This window comes from Ambystoma mexicanum, chromosome 13 (genome assembly GCF_040938575.1).
Source record: "Ambystoma mexicanum isolate Mex_15411 chromosome 13, UKY_AmexF1_1, whole genome shotgun sequence".
NCBI lineage: Eukaryota > Metazoa > Chordata > Amphibia > Caudata > Ambystomatidae > Ambystoma > Ambystoma mexicanum.
In genome coordinates this window covers 222,340,972-222,360,475 of record NC_090938.1, presented here as the reverse complement: position 1 = coordinate 222,360,475, position 19,504 = coordinate 222,340,972, and the positions used below count along the sequence as shown (strand labels likewise).

At 42.6% G+C, this 19,504-nt stretch overlaps 1 protein-coding gene across 3 annotated transcripts in view; it reads left to right on the top strand.

Annotated features, from left to right (window-relative positions):
* Positions 1–19,504, top strand: part of PPFIA4 (PTPRF interacting protein alpha 4) — a 3,167,227-nt gene that overhangs the window by 1,379,578 nt on the left and 1,768,145 nt on the right. For all 3 annotated transcript variants that reach the window (XM_069633679.1, XM_069633678.1, XM_069633680.1), the window contains one exon: positions 252–393. In XM_069633679.1, coding sequence (XP_069489780.1) covers positions 252–393 — 142 coding nt within the window. The remainder of the gene's footprint in view (positions 1–251; positions 394–19,504) is intronic.

Genomic DNA, 19,504 nt, shown 5'->3' with positions numbered 1-19,504 from the left:
TCAGTGTCCCAAGAGCACAGATGTAGAGCGTAAAGAGTAACAGACCCATATATCAAACACTTTTCAAAATGCAACCAAAAATAAAATCTTTGTATCATACACTTGGCGAAATGCCACATATCGTACAGTGGCATCCAGGTGGCTGGGTAGACTTATGCCTTGGTCATATCAGAGTGACAGTCACACTAGTATCATATTTACAGATAGACAATGTGCGTTTATTTCACCTAGCTCTTGTACTTGTCTTCCAGATCCCACATCGGCAGTACCGCTGAACTGAGGTATTCTATGTCCTCCATCGTAGACACAAAATCAGAGCCTCTAGGCACATCACCTGTGCTGCGGAGAGCACAGAAAGGGAGACTGACCACTTTCCAGGAACAAGCTATGAAGGTGAAATCCATGTTTTATTCTCTTTTGAATTATTGTATGCCAAGTTACAAATGCGTCCTATTCTAATATGCATCCAGATATTGGGAGACAAGCCTACTAGTGCTAATATTTATTGGAATCATCACATTGACAGTATGATAGAGGGCTGGATATTGCATGCTGCTTTATATGTACCATATAGGTCATGTTAAGTATCTAGCTTGGATTTTCAAGTGTCTATTGGCTTATGGAGGATGCGTTTCTTAGTAGAGAACTGCACTCTGGGTACAGACTTTTAACAAATCAATGAGTTCAGGTGTCCATCAACAGAAGTTGCCATGAGAAGCATTGCATTTTAGCAGTGAGTACATTTAGCGCTATTATTATTTTCAGGTCATTTAATGAGCACAGACCTGGATTCAGGTAGCAATGGAGCGCCTTATAATCGTAGGGGGGAGAACATGGCGAGGGAAGCAGAGAAGCAAGGCAGTGAGGAGCTAATGGGGCTGGAGAGAGCAAGCCATTTGTCCTCAAGGGATCTAAAGGCAACCAGGGAAAGAAATGGGGGAGTCTCAGGTAGGGTGGACAGTGTGTGGACCTAGGTGTTAGGGATGAGCTATTACTTGCAGAGGAGGCTTTTGAGGTCCTTCTAAACTGTAGAAGTGAGGGGGCAAGTCTGATATTATTGGGGAGAAGGTAGGTTCCATTGTCTTGGGGCATAGACATAGAAGGGCCTCTCTTCTGGTTCTTTCTTTCCTGCAGTGGTGGAGTTTGAGTCTGCTCATGCCCTTCTTTCTGCTGGATCATGCCTACAGAGAGGCTGGGTTTCTCCGTGAGGTAGCTTGGGAACTTGAGGGTGACGGCCTTTTTCATGATTCAGCAGGATTGGAAGATATGATATAATATGGCATTTACAACGTGCCTGTACACAGGCGGGCTTGCAGTGGGAGTCGGTGCAATTCGATGAGGGTTGGAGTGATGTGGTCGAATTTGCAGAGTCCTTTGAGTTTTGCTGCAGCATGCAGGACGCATCTCACGGGTGCCAGGCAGTTGCTGGAAGGCCTTCCAAAAGGGCATTGCCAACAACCAGGTGGGAGAGGATGAAGGCTTGGGTAGCAGATCTGAAGTTTTTTTCTGGGATAAAGGGCTTGATTTTCCACGAAAGTGAAAGTTGGTACCAAGCCACTTGGGTCTTACTTGCTATGCGCTTTTTGACAGAGAGGTGTCTGTTGATGTCAAACCCAAGGGACTTGGCGCTGAACGTATTTATGTAAAACATTCACATTTTCCTCAATGCAGTGCATGTGGGAATGGACAACTGGAAGAACTCTGATTTTCTGATTCAGTGACCCAATTTAGATTAGACTTGATCTTGACATGATATTATTCAACTTCTTGAAGTTATCAATTGTTTTTGAACTATACACATTGGGCCTCATTACAAGTCCGGCGCTGGACCATGGTGCTATTAGCACCATGGTCCATGCCGGACTCCGGGATGGTGGATGGCGGAATAACCGCCCCATTCCAAGGTGAGTGGGGCAGTAATTCCCCATTCACCATTTGCCCTTCCCCATTCCCATTTTTGCCCCATAGGGCATAATGGGAATGGGGAAAGGCACTAAGTACGGTGCCGCAAATTGCGGCACCGTACTTAGCACCAAGGTCACTTTGCGGCATGGGTTTTAACGCCTGCAAAAAGCAGGCGTTAAAACCCGGGACCTCTTAATCAGGCATTAAGGGTTAACGGCGCCGACGGCGCCGTTAAACCCTTTACGCCTGACTTGTAATGAGGGCCACTGTCATCAAAATCTAGCTGCTGAACCCAGAGTGTGCAATTTAAGTGTACAGGAATCTAGTATGAAAGGCAAAATAATTGGTAAAATGTAACAAAGGAAAAATTGACATACGTTTAAAACAGTGGCTGTCAGGACTTTGTTACCAAAGTGGCCTCGATGCATCTCTCCCACAGGTTTTCTTCCCCTACAGGGGTTCCCTTGGGCTTCTCCTTTGGAGGTACCATTTGGCTGCTTACTAGTCTGGGCAAGCCGTACCTTCATTAGGAGTTTGCCTTTCTTCGCCTATCACATCTGCTCTACTAAAAATCCAGCCCAGTGCCTGAAGTACCTATCAGCCCTGGGACAAAGCTGTTCAACATCACACTTCAGGTTGGTGCCAAGCACTGTTAATTAGCAATGCCCGGTTTCTCAGACTTTTCAATTTCAGCAATTGGTAGCTCCTGGCAGGCACTCACCCCCAGGGTACAAACCCTGAAGGCCGAGAACACCACTTTGGGATTGATGCTAACAGCCATTCCCTTACTGCACTTGCAGACCCCACCTGGTCCCTTCCATGAGGACAGTTTGATGGAAGTCCCAGGAAGTTGAACACATTCATATCTGCCTATACAATGCAGTGCACAAATAAATCCTCCTTTACTACTGACCAAGCCAAAGTAGTTTATATGATTTCCAGCCTAGCTGGTTGCACCCTAGCCTGGGACAACCCCTTAGTTGCTGCCAACAACCAAGTTTTATATAATTGTCTTGGATTCATTAAATGTTTAACAGCCATTTATGGTTGCATGAAAGTGACGATTTCCACCCAGGAAGCCCTTTTGGTTCCAAAACAAGGAAACCTTGATATTCTTTCCTACATCATACAATTTAAACTATTAGCTACAGATACTGCCTGGCCTGATGATGCTCTCATAACACTCTTGGTGTAGTTTAATGGATGAGTTGAAGGATGAGGTAGCCCAGGTGCTTCTCCCCACCAATTTCTCAGAGTTCATAACTCTAGCAATGCAGGTCAAATACCACATCAAGCAGCTCCACAATGAAAGAATGGAAAACTGGACAATGACAACTCGACAAGCTGTGAAGCACCAAGACCTACATTACAGTCCACAGATCAATCCAAACCCATGCAGTTTGGGCTACCCAAGGAGTGTTTTCTTTAGAGGAACAGAACAGGAGATGCTGGCAAGGCCTTTGTTAGTACTGTATGTCAAAGGAGCACATGGTCATAGATTGCGCCCCCCCCCCGTGATATTTGGGAAATGCCTCTTCCGGCTTGTAAATGGGACAATGAACTGGGATACCATACCAGGTGCCCTTTTGTCTTCTCTGTAGAACAACAAGCAAGTAGAGATCATGATTATGGGGCTCAATGTCCCTGTGTACTTCAATGAGTGTGTCCTCTCTAATGTATACATGCTAGGTGATTATGGAGCAGTGTGCAACTTTATGGAGAAGTTTGTGTCATGTATTATAAATTATCCACACCTGGACAGTTTACAGTGAGCGACAACTGACTAACACCAGAGCTGTATACCTGACATGTCCCAACACTATGGTCAGGCATGGTCAGGCAATTACGGATCATTACACACACCTGACTTCCATCATACTTCCCTACATGGATAAAAGGCGGGGCATGAAAGAACACTGAGCAAAGCAAAACACATGAGGAAACAGCAGTTCCAAGATGGCAGTTTAATACAAGGAGAAAGACGGTGAGACAAGAGAGGGTTGCAATGAGGGATGTACTCTTGACCTGCAAAGACTGTTACTTTCGGGAGCCTTGGAAAGTAAGAAACCGAATACCAGGAGCTAAGGCTGATCAAACCTGCATTGTGTGTCTGAGGTACCCGGGGCTCTCCCATATCGATAACCAAGGCGGGGGGAGCGATTGCCACCTTGGTACTGTCCTTGACTCCTACAACAAAGCGGCTTCAGAAAAGATAGCACATTCGGTGAGTCGGAGAGACTGTTGCCAAATCAGCTTGTGTTTTGAACCAAGGTTGCAATTGGTAACATTGTATAAAGAGAACAGTGTGTGAGGCCTTTGGGATGAGCAATGCGAATACAATTGGAAGCCAAAGGAATTAGTTGAACTTTATAACTGAACTGAGGCCAAGAAAAGATAAAATACACAGAGTCATCCGGCGCCATGTGGTTGCTCATTCGAAAGTCTCTGTTAAATGTCCAGCTGATGCTGAGTGAGTGTGAGTGTGAGAGGAAGAGATATTGAGATTGAAGTAGTCATGCAATGGGTCAAGCTAAACCCTGTGCGCATTCGAAAGTCTTAGATAATTCGATTTACGTCTCAATTGGCCTGAGCCCGGCTGAGGGAGACTAATTAAACAAAAGAAAGGAATCTGAGCCCGGCAGAGGTCAATCCGGAGTGAACCAAGAGTCTCCCGAAAAATAATTCTCTAAACCTTTTTTTTTTAAAGTGATCTGAGCCCGGAAGAGGGGATCCAACATTGAACTTTTGTTGTGAAAAGGGATATGAGCCCAGCCCAGAGTGAACACCCAAATTGAATACTAGTAAAGGGAAAACAACGTTTGCATGTAGTTGATGGTACTGCATGCTCTCTGCGTCAAGAGACGTGTCATAATTAAAGAGACTTGGACACAGAAGGTCCTGAACTGGTCAAATGGAACTGTATCCTCGTGCCGCAGAAGCCAGAGTGTGTGCTTTTCTCAAGTTACCCGCCTTGCCCCATGCTGAAAACGTGGGGAAAGGAGGCCAAGGACCCGAGCATCCTGACATATTATTTTGTTAACACTTCTTTTTTTTTCATGAACACTACCCCACATTATTTGTTAATTAGTGGTAAGGATTGGCAATAGTTGTTTTTTTTACTATACGCCCTTTTATTTTGACGAGACTCCACTAGGACTGCATTATTATTATTTGATGGTCGTAGCTTGTTCCCATCTGTAGATTTAGGTTTTGATAGGTGTTTATCACAACCTTGTAAAGTTTCAATAAACACCCTTGAACTGTGGTCATGTGTCTGTTTTACTGTTGATACCATGCTTTCCTTACAGCTGTAACCATGGAAGGAGTGGATTGTTCAGAATGTCTTATCTGGATCCCTTGAGGAAATGATCACCACATTCAAGATCAACATTTCTTCACATACTGAAGAGTTCAACTTTGATTTGACCAAATCCCACTCATCTAGTAATTGTAGGACTGCCTTGGCTTAGGATTCAAAAATTGTTTATCAATTGGGTTTCACTGTCTTTTATTTGGGGAACAGAACATTGCATCACTAACTGTCTCCAAGAGGAGAGAGTGGGCCTGCATTCCTCTACTAGGGAAGAGTAAAGGGAAAGGAAATAGTCAGTCTCTGTCACCAGAGTTGAGGTAGTTCAGACTAAGACCTTAACAATACCTAGAATTATGCAACATGTATTTGGATGATTCACATAAAGAACTACTGAATCTTTGTGATGATGAATGTGCCATCGAATTAAGGCCCAATGCCCAAGTGCCCTTTGGGAGAATGTCCATACTGTCCATACCAGAAAAAGCCATCTTATACAAGTACATACAAATCAGCCTACGTATTATATTGATTTCAAAGCATAAACAAAGTAGAATTCACAAGCTGGAGCATCATTATTATTTATTCCAAAAGGGCAGAGTTTATTTAAGGCCCTACATAGACTACAGTGGAGTCATCAAGGGGGCAGTTAAAGACAAATGCCCTGTACCCCTCATTCCAGGAGCTGTCAGAGAAGCAACATTATTCAATAAGCTATACCTGAGGGGCGGCTATCACCTAATTCGAATACAACGGGTGACAAGTGGAACACTACATATAGAACTCCTTTCTGTCATTATGAGTATGGAGTGATGCCCATTGGTTTGGCAAATGCCCCTAGAGTTTTTCAAATCGTTGTGGACCATATTTTTTCTGATCTTCTTTTACATTCTGTCATGATTTACCTGGATGACATCCTTATCTTTTCCAAATTATCCATAGAAAATTAGGATCACGTCTGTGTTTCATCACAGTTCTATAGCCTATTCGTTCCGCAAAAGGAACAGGATTGGGCCACCTGATACCTCACCAAATGGCCCACATCCTGATCTTTCTAAGATGCCCAAAATTTTCTGTGATTTTCAAACTTTTATGAGAAATGAATTCTCAGCTTTTCACAAAAACTGCTACCTATCACTAGAATTCCAAAGAAGGGTGTACAATTCTTCTTGGATGACAAAGCCGATCATGCCTTTAAGGACTTGAAACTATGCCTTTGTTACAACCCTGGATCTACAGATGTTGTTGTGTACATATAATAACTTTTGAGTCAACTATTGTGGATTCTATACACATGTGAGTTTCACTAATGTAATTTTGCAATTCTGCTAAGCATATGTTTCTTATCCCGTATTAAGGCATGAATTTGCATTGTACCAATCTGTATCCTAATAACACATGAACCATCTTGATATAACCCACCTGTCGACTTCCCACGAAACATTTACAATATTTACACACCCGATTTTGAGATATGACACACCACATACCAAGCCGTGGTTATATATATTATCCCAACAAGCTTTTTCTCTAGTAAACACTTGTTTCTCTTTCTTTTTCATCATCTCTACTTCTCTCTTCTTACTACCGAAGGTGCCGAGTAATGTGACCTAGACTTCATGATTTTATTGAATACCTCTATATTCAGCTTTTTTGCTCTATAATAAGCATTTGTTTTGGTCGTTTATTCCTTTTCTTTTTACCTTTCAATATTTTCAAGACTGTGCGTGTGCACAGGATATCTGGAGCTACGCTATCGATTTACATTTCAAGATGGCCCCGGCCTTGAAACAGGGACTTTTAGTAGTCTTTCTTCACTTCTAGTTCCGCATATACTATTAAATCATTTCAAAATGGCGCTCTCCGTTTCCATGGATATGGTCGCGCATTCGCACACTATGAGCCGAGTCCCAGTTCTGTTCTACTGCGTCCACAGGTAAGATGCGTCTCCCGGTCCTGTAACACTAGAGACCCTCTCTAAAGTTCTATTTTCTAATTCACGTTGCCTTGATCTTTTCCATAGTGTCAGTTCTACAGAGTTAATCTTGACAACACCATGCGATTGTGGACCTTGAGTGATTCTATCTAGATAAACAGATCGAGCACATCTTTAGTTTATTTATATTTTGCTGTCACCATGTGAATATTTACCTAGAGGTAGGTTCTATTCATATTGTGTAGACACTTTAGACTACCCATCCACCTGTAGATCCGGCATTTATGTTCATTGACATTTATTGAAATATATATTTCTGGTTCTTGCATTTTTAGGACTCGGTGCCGGCTGCATCTTTTCTATTAGAACACTGTGATTCACCGTTTTACTGATGTTTACTTTCTCCGCACACTGGATCTGCATCGTTATGGTGCAATTTCTATTTTGAGGTATTTCTTCGCTTCCTAATCTCACTGTACCTTTAGATGGCCATTCGAATATTAGTTTCTTTTGATGATATAAGAGTTTATTCATACATGTTAGCATTCACTGCATCTGATTATTCCTTTACCGCATAGGTGCATTGCACTCTCTTTACATTTCCATTCTTTCTGATTGGATTGACTGATTCCTATAGAGACTATTCCGTTTCACTTACATTTTTCTCTTTCACTATATTTGTTTCCTTAACTGACTTCTATGTCCTTTAGTTACTCAAACCCGGCACAGTTCATTTGCCGCTGAGAACTCAAACTGGATGGGTATCACGTTCTACTGATTCATCCACTGTCCTCGCTCAACGTTTCCAGAATTACAACTAGAGTGTATCTAGCTGACACTCAATACAAGGTAATTTTTCACATCGCCTTTTCCGTACATTTTGATTTAGAGATGGTCCTTTTCAGCAGATTTAACCAAGATGGATCCTTGTTTTACTTTTGACATAACTCTCGTTGGGATGATTTATACATAGGAACTGGTTCCACAATAACACTAGGGATGTTTGTTGTCACCTATTGCTTCCAAGTATCCGGATATTCGTATGTTTTCATGAAGTTGACTCAGTGTTATTGATGCTCGGTTGAGAAGGATTAACTTGTGTTTCCATCTAAAGATTGACTATTATGTCTTTCATACATATGTTTTCATTGCTTCGAACATTTGCGTAGTTCGAGATTAATTTTTTGACAAGTTTCTTATGCAGTTAAAAAAGATTCTTCACAGTCCGTTCAGGCTCTTGAAGAAGAGGAAAGACTCCCCGAAATGCGTCAGCCACAGACAACGGACTTACATATTTGCTTTAATTTGTACATTTACCTTGTGCCTGTAAACCAAAGAATATATATATTTTTCTATAAAAAAGATACTCTTGTCATGAATTTCTTGTTTTAACTGATATGTTCAGTTCAATGTAGACAATACGATATTGTTCAAAATTAGAGTAGCTGACTTGATCAGTCTTTTGACAGTTTGTAGGGGACGGCAGGGTTCCAATGTTGAATCTTCTATTTTTCTTTTGTATTGTGTGGTGATTTTGTGCCAAGATCACAGTTCCTCCCCCACACCTTTAAATTCTTTCTACTAATTCCTGAGTCATTTAAGTATTTAAACATGACTTATTCGGCGTGCACCACTATCTCGTTCAACAGTTGAACATTCCCACAGCTGACCTACAGAGGATGTTTTAGGCATGTTCATAAATCGGTGGCGGATGGGCATAGGAGTGAAAGCAACAAGTGACTTGATCCTGAGAAACGTTTGGTGGCTATTTCGCAGTGATATCCAGGAATACATCTCATCTTTTAGCACATGCCTGCAAACTAAGATCCTTAGGAGACATCCATTTGGCAAACTCGTACAGCCAGCTATGCCTTCCATTGCTTTGCAACAAACCTCAACAGACTTTATTGTTGACCTTCAACCTTCTTCATGTCAAACCACGATTATGGTCACCTTCGATGCAATCACCAAAATGGCTAATATTGTACCAATGCCTCATATAGCTATCGTTTCTCAGATGGAAAAGTACTTTTTTGCAGACTTTTTCACGTTTTTTTCCTACTATAATCTTCAATTGCAGAACCCAATTCACTTTTCGCTTCTGGTCCTGTGTTCGTAAGATGTTTGAAACCCAGCAAGCTCCAAGTTCTGGTTTCCACCCCAGACCAATGCCCAGACAAAAAGATTAAGCCAGTCACTGAAATAATACCTCTGTTGTTTTGGTACAGACACAAAAGACTATTGTAACAAATGTCTACCTCTGGTTCAGTTTGCTTACACCAGCTGTGCACTCCTCAGTGGGGTTATGTCCATTTTACTGTACTTACGCGTTTCCTCCTCCATGCTTTCCCACTGTTCGTCATCTTAAAATCAAGCTACCATCCACAGATGCTCTTATTAATGACATCCAGATGGTACACAATAAGCCTTGGAAACTCTACAGAACGCTCAAGCAGAAACAAAAAAGTATGCAGACCAAAGGTGTTCAAAGGAGGCAACTTTATTCTTTGTGGACTGAGTATGGTTGTCATCAAGCTTCCTTCCAACTCGATTGGTCGCTTCAGAATGTTCTCCTCACTATTTCAGACCTTTCAATATCCTGAAACCTGTAGGGCCTATTGCCTTCCTGCTATGTCGTCTGCTTCCTGGTCTCAGATCCATCTAGTTTTCCACATTTCTCAGCTCAAAACTCATGTGTCTGATCAATTTGGCCGTAACACCTCAGGCACTCCACCCCCTGTGATGATATGTAGCAGGCTGGAATTAGAGGTCTCCCAGATATGTGGTTCACGCTATCATTGTGGTCTGCTTCAAATCCTGGTGGTTTGGAAAGGCTATGGGCCTTTTGACTGTTCCTAAGAACCAGGATCTGCCATCATGCACCTTTTCTCGTTACCTTTCATGGGGCCCATTCTTGGAAGCCTGGGTAATCATACATGAGGAAGGGGCATGTGGTCAGGACTTTGCTTCCAAAGTGGTCTCTCTGGCAATGTTGTGGCTTTTTTGCACCAAAGACTGCTATCACTCCATCTAAGGTTGTGACCTGACCTCCCACCAAGACATGGAGGTCAGCGTCCTATTTGTTTGACCGCAGTGGTGTTCTGCACCACATGCACATGAGCAACCTATTTCTTCACACAGCATTTGCTCAGACACTGCGTTGCTATGCTGAGGTGAGCCTTAGATGCTGTTCCGTGTGCTGCTTCTTCCTCGTTCCACCTGTGTTCCTCCTCTTCCTTACTGGTTATTGTTCCTTGTGTTACTTCCATTGTTCACCCTCAGCTCTTATCTCGATCCAGGTTCCTTCAGTTATCGCTCTCAATGGTTTTCTTGTCTGAGAGAGTTTCCCCAGGGTATTCTCCCTTGGGGTACCATTGGAATTGACCTAGGATAATAAGGAACTCAAATCACCCCTTTTCCGACATGAACATTTTCTCACGGACAGCTCACAGTGAAGGAAAACGGACTAACACCCAAGCTGTATACTGGACATGACCTAATACAATGGTCAAGCAATTACTGATCATTACAAACACCTGACTTCCATCACAAATCCCCACATGGAAAAAAGGCAGAGCATGAAAGCACACTCTGAGTGAGGCAAATCACGCGAGGAAGCAGCAGTTCCAAGATGGCAGTTTAATACAAGGCGAAAGACGGCAAGACCAAAGCTGATTGCAAGGAGGGAAGTGCCCTTGACTTTTTCACCGAAAGATGATAACTTTTATGGGCCTTTGAGAATAGGGCACGATAGATCTGGAATCAAAGCTGAAGAATCCTGCATTGTGCGTCAGAGGTACCCGGGGGACTCCTGTGTCGATAGTCAAGGTGGCGAGAATCATTTGCTGCCATGGTACTGTCCTTGGCTCCTACAACAAAGCAACACCAGTGAAGTCAGCACTGTCAGTGAGTTGGGGAGACTGATGCCAGACTGGTCAGTGTGGAAACCAAGGTTGCAAGTGGCAACATTATATGAAGAACATTGAAGAGAACAGTGTATCAAGTATATGTGGCAAATATAATTAAAACAGCAGATGAGTGACTGAACTTTTAAGCTAACATACGATACTGTAAACAGAGTGGTCCGGCACCAACTGAAAGGTGACAAATGTTAAATAAAAGCAATTGTGAAATCGTAGTGGTCCTGCAACTGGTCAAACCAAACCGTGTGCACATTCAAAAGTCTTTGATAATTGAGCTAAATTGAAATTGGTCTGAGCCTGGCTGAGAGGGATCCGGGGTGAACCGTGAGTCACCCAAAAAAGAATATCCTATGAACATTGTGCTAAAGGGATCTGAGCCTGACTGAGAGTGTTCTGGAGTGAATAGTGAATCATCTAAAGTGAATACTTGTGAAAATCCAAAGAGGAAAATAATTGTATCCTTGTGCTAAAGAAGCCAGAAATTGTGCTGCTCTTGAGTGAACCGCCTTGTCCCGTGCTGAAAACATGGAGAAGGGAGGCCAACTACCTGCACATCCTGATTTATCATTTTTTAACACTTCTTTCTTTTTTCATAACGCTATTCCATGCACTATTTGTATTTAGAGGTAAGGATTGGCAATAGATTTATTAGTATGGGCCCTTTTATTTTGACAATACACCACTAGGACTGCGTTATTATTATTTGATGGTCGTAGCTTGCTCCAATCTGTAGATTTAGGACTAGATAGGCGTTTATCAAACCCTTTTTCAAGTTCACTAAATACCCTTGAACTGTGGTCACTTGTGTGTGTCTTACTGTTGATAGCATGCCTTCCTTACACAGTGCATTCAATTGGAATTTGTCCTATGTTGCCTACCACATCTGCTCTTCTTACTATCCATCCCAGTACCTGTAGTGCCTATCAGCCCAGGGACAGGCCATAAACACCCAGTTCCTAAATCTACCAAATGCTAAAGGCAGAGTAACGTTCTGAAGATCCGTAGCAAGATTGGTTAAATCAAAGACTGCCACGCAGTCCACACGGGTTATAAACAACAGCATACAGATAATTGGTTAAAGCAAAACAACACATGTGTACCAGAATATTTCTCTTGTAAAACGGTAATAGTCATGGGAAGTGGACCTTTACAAAAGTTAGAGGTGACGAATGAACCTGAGGGGGCTATTGTTAACTCAACATCAGAATTTCCTTTCAAACTTTTGTATAGTGTATCTTTCACATAAGGCCTGTGATCAACCACAAGAGAAGTGGGTGTACATATTACAGCAAATACATTGTGACATTCTACCACAACTCCATGGGATTTCATCAGAAAGATGTGCAAATGTTGCATTGCATGTGCAATTCATGTGCTCACTAAGTGGTACAACTTGTGCAGTGGATCAGGTTGTGCAAATACATGCTATATGTTGTCCCCTTTTGAATGTGCAGGAACAGTACCCATGTCCAGTGGCAGAACACTGCTTGACAGCACCTCAACCTGTACAGTGGGAAAGAGCAGAACAAAGGTCCTTCCTAGTACAGCAGGTGTCTGGCACTGCTTCCTGAATTAAGTAGCCTTGGAACCAAGTTGGTATTGATTGATCTTTCGACACATGGTGTTAAGTAATGTACTATGCTTTGCAGAGACGTCAAATTATGCACCATAGGTCTTTCAGCACCCTTTGCCATTATAGATCAAGCACATTTGTTGCCTGCTATGTGTGAGTAACCTGAGGGCGTCCTCCCTTCTTTCACCAATAAAGCCTCTGCCCAGGTGGCCAGGGAAGGGCTTCACTTTCGGATCTTGACCCTGGGGGTGGATATGTAAGGGAAGACCACCTGGGTGGAGGAGACCTATGGAGTGGGGATGAGGCACCCTTGGGTGGGATGCAAAATATCCCCCATTTTCCTTTTATAAGGAGTCAAATATCCCCAAGGCCTTTATAAGGTATTACCAATCCTTTCCCTATTTGTCCAGAAAACCCTCCTCCAATACCCACCAGTCAGATACTGAGACGAGGAAGAGACCACCTAGTGACATGCATGCATGCTTTCTTTATTAACTCAGACATACACAAACACCACTCTGGTACTGGGACGAGGAAGAGAGATGCTGAGTACCAAGACAGTTATGCAGTAAAGGAAATTTGCCTGCACCTGGGGCCCAGCGGGCAGTATAAATGGCCTGCTTAGGTGAGGCTAATAAAATTGCTTGTGGAACGCTTGCAGGAGAAGCCAGAGGTGAACCGAAGGAGACCCATGCCTGAAGGGCCTAGAGCTGCTGTGTCATTGCAGCGGAAGAGGATTGTGGTGGGAGCAGTCAAAAGGTCTCTGGTGTAAGAGCCAGTGTGCACACCTCCTGGCGTCATGGAGACTCCTTCCCGTAGAACCAAGGTGGTGGAGGTCCTGTATGAGAGGTGTGCCAAGCCGGGAAAGAAAGGGCCAGGGACATTTTCAAACTTGTCAATACGCCCATGAAGAGGGAGTGTAAACTGGGAATTTGATAGTTGTTCAGCCAATGTGTTGGAATGCAATTAAACTTTTGTTTTTGAATACCGAACCAAAAAAAAGCAAGTGCGATTGAGTACCAACTGGACTGAAAAGCATTCAGTGTAATTACCTGATACTAAGGAATTATAAACTGTGCAAACTAAAGAGAACACGCATTGTGAAATGCCATGAGAATATTTGAAAGTATAGCAAGTGAATGGTGGCAAAACAAGTACTGAGAAAGCTGCAAGAGGATAAGTCATGTTAAGGATACCAATCTGGTGTCGCACACTGGACCAGGACACTTGGTCTTAGCCTGGCATTTGGCACTCAATAGGAATGATTATTCTTTAATTTCAAGAAATTCATATTGAGCCGAAAACCGACCCGTCTCACACCCCCTTTTACAAGTACCCAGGTCACAATGTACCAGGAACCAGGGCGGTTGGTGAAAAATACATTTATTTTGAAAATTCACAAACATCACACACATTTTTATATTGAGCAGCAATCACCAATGGGGTGATAATTACAATGGGAATGGAAACAATGTACTTGGTTAACCTTCTACATGAACATATCCAAAGCACAATTGAATAGGAGGACGTTTTGAATTAGGATAGGTAGCACCCAAGTTAACATTTCCCCCTGCAATGTTCCCTCAACCCACAAATAATCGAATTCTGAGTGGATAGAAAGAAGCAGCAGGTAATCGGGGATAAGAGACAGGAACAGAATCAAAATCTGACCTTCCCTCACAAAATAATAGGAAAAACCCTTGGCAAAGGCCTGAAATGACACTCGGATTTTGATAAATAATTAATGATTTGTGTGTTTAAATAATGCTATGCATATGTTTTATCACAGTATCATGGATTTAATATCACTAGCAAACCATCAAGCAAAGTATCATAGAAGCATACAGTTCACAAAGCAAGTTCAAATTGAAAACCCAGTGCAGTCAAATCACACGTTGGAAAGTTGCATTTTTACACAGAAGCAGTTTAAAATGCAAAAACGTTTTTTAAATAAAAGGGTGAAAAACACTGAATTGCGATGCAGTTTTTGGGTTGGGGATAGATGTATATCACAGGGACAATATAGAGGTAAACAGAGTTCTCTGGCTGGTGAATTGAGAGAGATCTGGAAGGTAGAGTGAGGTTTGTTTTTAGGAAAATAGAACAGTTAACATTAAGAAAATCGGTTTTAAAATTAAAGGCACATTTTACTTAAACTAGATTTAATGGCTAAGAAAAGAGGAACGCCACCCGTGAAATAACACAGTTACGCTGCATTTGTTACCCTTCATGCAGTGTACCCCTTTTCTTTAGGGAAAATGAATTTATTTCCTAAAAAATATTGCTAATGACTTATGATCTATGCAAGACAGAATTAATAGAGAAATGGCGCTAGCACTTAGAAAGTCAAGGACAGGGTGCACCGAGAATTCTAACAGTTTTAACAAGTTACCAGGGTAAGATAGTATTGCTTAGAGAGTAGGGTAGAGACAAAAGAGTCAAGATAAGGTAGGCTATGTGTTTCTATGGGGTGGGGATTTATACTCACAGTCCATGCTTAAGTCTAGGGATTTTGGACAGTCAACAGGTTCTGGACACAAAAGATTCTGGTCACCGGATGCAGACTCTCCTGGCAAAAGACAGCTGGGCAAGGTCTGGTCGCTGGATGCTAAGGGTCAGCGGGCATGCAGGTAGTGGCAAGAAGCCGGTCTGGTTTCAGGATGCTTAAAGTACCCCAGCTTTACCCTTTTTAATGGGATTCAGTGGGTTTTCTGGATCAATGGCCTTGCTGGGAGAAAAACAGCTCTGCTTTCGCCTTTCTGGAGTAGGACTCGGCTATGATTTGGCTTTGCAGTGAAATGTGCAATCAGGAAGATGAATGTAGAGGATCAGGAACACAGCTCAGGAATCTGGGAGAGAGTGCGTTGGAACTCTGTCAACCACTCTTGTTTATATAGCATGGTGACATCACAGAATTATTGGTGGGCAGGACTGAGCTAAACCTACCTCCAAGAAGTGGATAGGACAATCAATGTTGGTTGCCTCCTCGAGGAGCAGTCCCAGCTTATGAGGTTGCATTATATGAGGTAAAAAGCCATCCCACAGTCCTTTTAGCCAAAAATCAGTCATAACCTAATTTACACACTTATACATTTGTGGCACTTTAACCAATCACATGGGCATATTATATATATTGTAGGTAGAGCATAGCAGTCCAATCCTCACGGTTGTGGGACCTTGTTTCGCCCTTCTACCAGTTTATCACGCTTTACAGTGATAATTATATTACTTAAAATTCTACAACTTTATACATGGGTGTGGATTATCATTAGGCATGTAAGTATTAAAATTTGCAATGGCATCATTGACGCTTTCCTTATAATACTCAATTCTCTACCATTTCTTTTCCCCGTATGTCAGTGAAGTTTATGACGTCTTAAATGAAAACCCACAAAGTTACATTAAAGCTGTTATTTTTTTACATTTCTGCAAAGTCTGGTTGCAAAGATAAAAATCGTACAAGTTTTATTTATAAAATAGTCTTTGGAAACAAATCTTCAGTATAGTTCCCCATATACGGGCATAGCTTCCAAGCTAGCCCCTCAATCCAGGGTTGTCAGAGATTTCCTTTGAAGCTTCCTGTAGGAGTCACGAGTAGATGTGATTTTTCACTTTGGACATCTGTGTCCTGGAAGTTCCATTGTAAGATGGCTCAGCCCAGACCCAAGTATGATTAGTATGTGAAGTTTCTTTGTCTTGGTCAGTCAAAGTTTTCCAACCTAGCAATTATCACTTTCGTGTCCTAGAGGTTTATGGTAGCTCCATTTGGGGGAAGCCTTAGCTCTGACCAAAAGGAAAAATCCAGCCCATGCAGTTTAACAGTTTTATTTTCTTTTATTTTGTCATCGACCAAAACAAACCTGTTTTATAAACATTCCCCTATATATTCCACAGCAACAACCCCCCTTTAGGGACAGACAAGTTTTTGTTCAACATGGTATTTATTTTAAAAACAGGCATTTTGTTTTTCTGGTTTGCACAAGCCCATTTTTGATGCCATCTACTTCCCAATATTGTTGTGTAGCTGTAGCCAGCTTATTGCACACAACAGTCTGTACAAGGCAAAGGTCTGCTGAAATTGGCATGTGCACAGAGAGCTATGCTTTTCTTTTCAAGCAGTGATTTTTGACATTTTGTAGCATAATTTAAGCGTTTCCCGTGTAGCTGAAGGAAAGTTTTTGTTGATTTTCTCAGGTTTGGCTGGCACAGCCTGTCATTCAGGTATAAGGATCTTTTCTGATGGAGCAAAATGTGAATGTGGCTGGGCATGACAGGGTCTTTTTGATAAGGGTAGTGTGATGAAAAACAGGGACAAAGAGCGGCATCATTTTAAAGGTGAAATATTCCCCTTTTCAACAGGAATTTTGGGCTTGCAGCAAAGCAGCGCTGCTTTTTCTCTCCCTTTCTTTGGTACATGTCAGAAAATAAAGGCAGGCTTTCTCAGTGTGCCCCTTTGTTGCATCCTGCCCCATATATGCTTGGCAAAATGGTGCAGCCATCTTTTTGTTGTTGCAAAGACAGTTTTGCCATGAGGCAATGGTGCTCACAGCGGCCAGTGCAGCCATTTTGCTGCTTCTGCTGAAGTGCAACTTTGTTATGGATGGGAGTACTGCTGAGTGGGTCAAAGTAGTCCACAGTCCAATACAACTTTGAAAGCTGAAACAGTGGCGCTCTAACTGTGAAGAAGAAGTAAGGTCAGGTATGTCAGTTCTGTGACCTGTAATGGATTGACAGTGTTGTCTGACAACTGCGCCTAAACCAAGTACACCCACCTAAAGGAAAAGCCACTTAACTCACTTTCAAACTTGTGATTGAGATCAAGGAAAACGTGTGTTAAAGAACTGAATTCTGTGATATTGGTGAAATTGATGAAAGGCAACTCAGCCAGAAAAGCTGGCAAGCAACTCAAGTGTTGTTTTTGAACATTGAGAGACTTGGAAGGGAACCCCTTGTTTTGGTAAAGTGAACTATGTTGAATCTATGGGAAGGGGAAACCCCTTTTACAACCAGGAGCTGGAAGAAACTCTGAACTTTTACTTGAACACTTCTCATTTTGATGCTACCATCCCTACACATTATATACAAGTGGATCTGAGGACAAGTATAGGATTTGGACACAGACAAACATTTGCTTTGGACTTCCTGGCACAGACTATAATTCGTTTCGGTTAGGCATGGAAAATCCCACCTTAGCATAGGGCAAGTTAGGCCTTTCTCTAACCTTCTTTTTATTTTTAATACAGGCTGTAATGCCATGTTATACTCAGTTGTCTGAGTCTGCTTCCGGATGCCTTCACATATGACAACATGGGCTCTTAAGTCATTATGTCAGATAAGGTTCTCCTGCATTCAGAGCTGGGCTGGTGCCTTCTGCAGGGTGGACTTGATGGTGTCCAACCAAATCTGAATCACCTTGAAGGTCAAGTGGCCCAGTTCTTTAGTGTGGTAGGTTCCTGTTAGCAGTTTGTGTGAGGGCCAGCTTTTACAGTGGCTCAACGGTTGGTCCTATTTTAATGTGATAAGAAATGTATGTTTCTTGATGACCCTAATGGTTTCCCCTTTTCAGTGATGGTTTATTTTCCAGCTGGTGTCTTTATTGCTCTCCAAATATGTTGTATCTGTGTTTGTGTTTTCGATTTTTCCTTTTCCCTTCAAATGAGTCAGACAATTTTGCTTATAGTGCTGCATGTGGGCATGTTGATCCAGCAAAGAGACAGGTCCTAAAAATATATGAAAGAGAAATGTTTTCTACACAAGAAAATGATTGCCTGTATTATAAGTATAACTACTTTTTTGGCACTAACTTCACAATCCTATTTGGCTCGCCTATGGCACTCTGGGCCCTTTGGGTTCTCTTTCCTGCACTGAGGTCTCGAGTGGCAGGTCCTCCCTCTTCCCATCTCATATGAGTAACTGTGCACCTCCTCTTTCAGCGGTGCTCCTGCGGGTAGGCATTCGACTCATCCAATACAGCTCTTCTCCTCCAGTACCTTCTGGTGGCTCCACGTTCATAGGGGTCACAGCTCCCCTTCTGCTTCAGGTAGGCAGATTCTTCATCTGACCTAGTTGGCTTCTTCACAAGCACAGGCCACCATGGCCTAGCTCCCGGCAATGAAGCAGTGCTTTCTCTAGTAGTCTGTGGACTTGTTGTTGACATGCTGAGCATGCTTGATCTGCCCATTGGCCTGCCCACTTGTAGGAGCTTCCTTCCTCGTCCAGTGAGTGCCCTTGTGCTCCATTGCCTTGTGGGCTTCTCTCGCCTCTTCCTTCACTAACGTCTTCCCTTTTATTCTTATTCTAGTAAGGAAGTGGAACCTCCTCCCATACTCTGCCCAGGTAAGCGAAGTTCCCTGAGAGGGGAATATCGTTGGAATAACAGGTAAGTCTTACATCAGTCCCAATGTAACAAACATAACCCTGGGTGGGATAAAGGAGGGGGGGATACTGTTCCTGACTTAGGGATATCCTCTCCTCAAACGAGGAGTCGCCTCCGATGGGATCCTGCTTGCCCTGTCCCCTAGGGGGGTTTTAAGTGGAGTGAGCTTGCCTCTCTAGTTTCAAAAGGGCTGGTACCCCTTGGGGAGAGGGAATGAAGTCCCTGGATTTGTCACAAAGTCCACCAATCAGCTTCAATGCAAGTTTAGTAAATGTGTGGCCTGTTTCGTTTTTTAATGCCTTTTCACAGAAACGCCCCTGAGATATGGTGAAGCCATTCGTGGTCTGTTTACATTTTTAGTTTTGACTACTAGATGGTGCTAAAGTGCCACATAGAAGCTGAACCTATTGTGTTGGGATGTGAAGGCATCATGAAGTAGACACAGAGAAATGAATTAAAGTTTTAGGCTATAACATTTTAT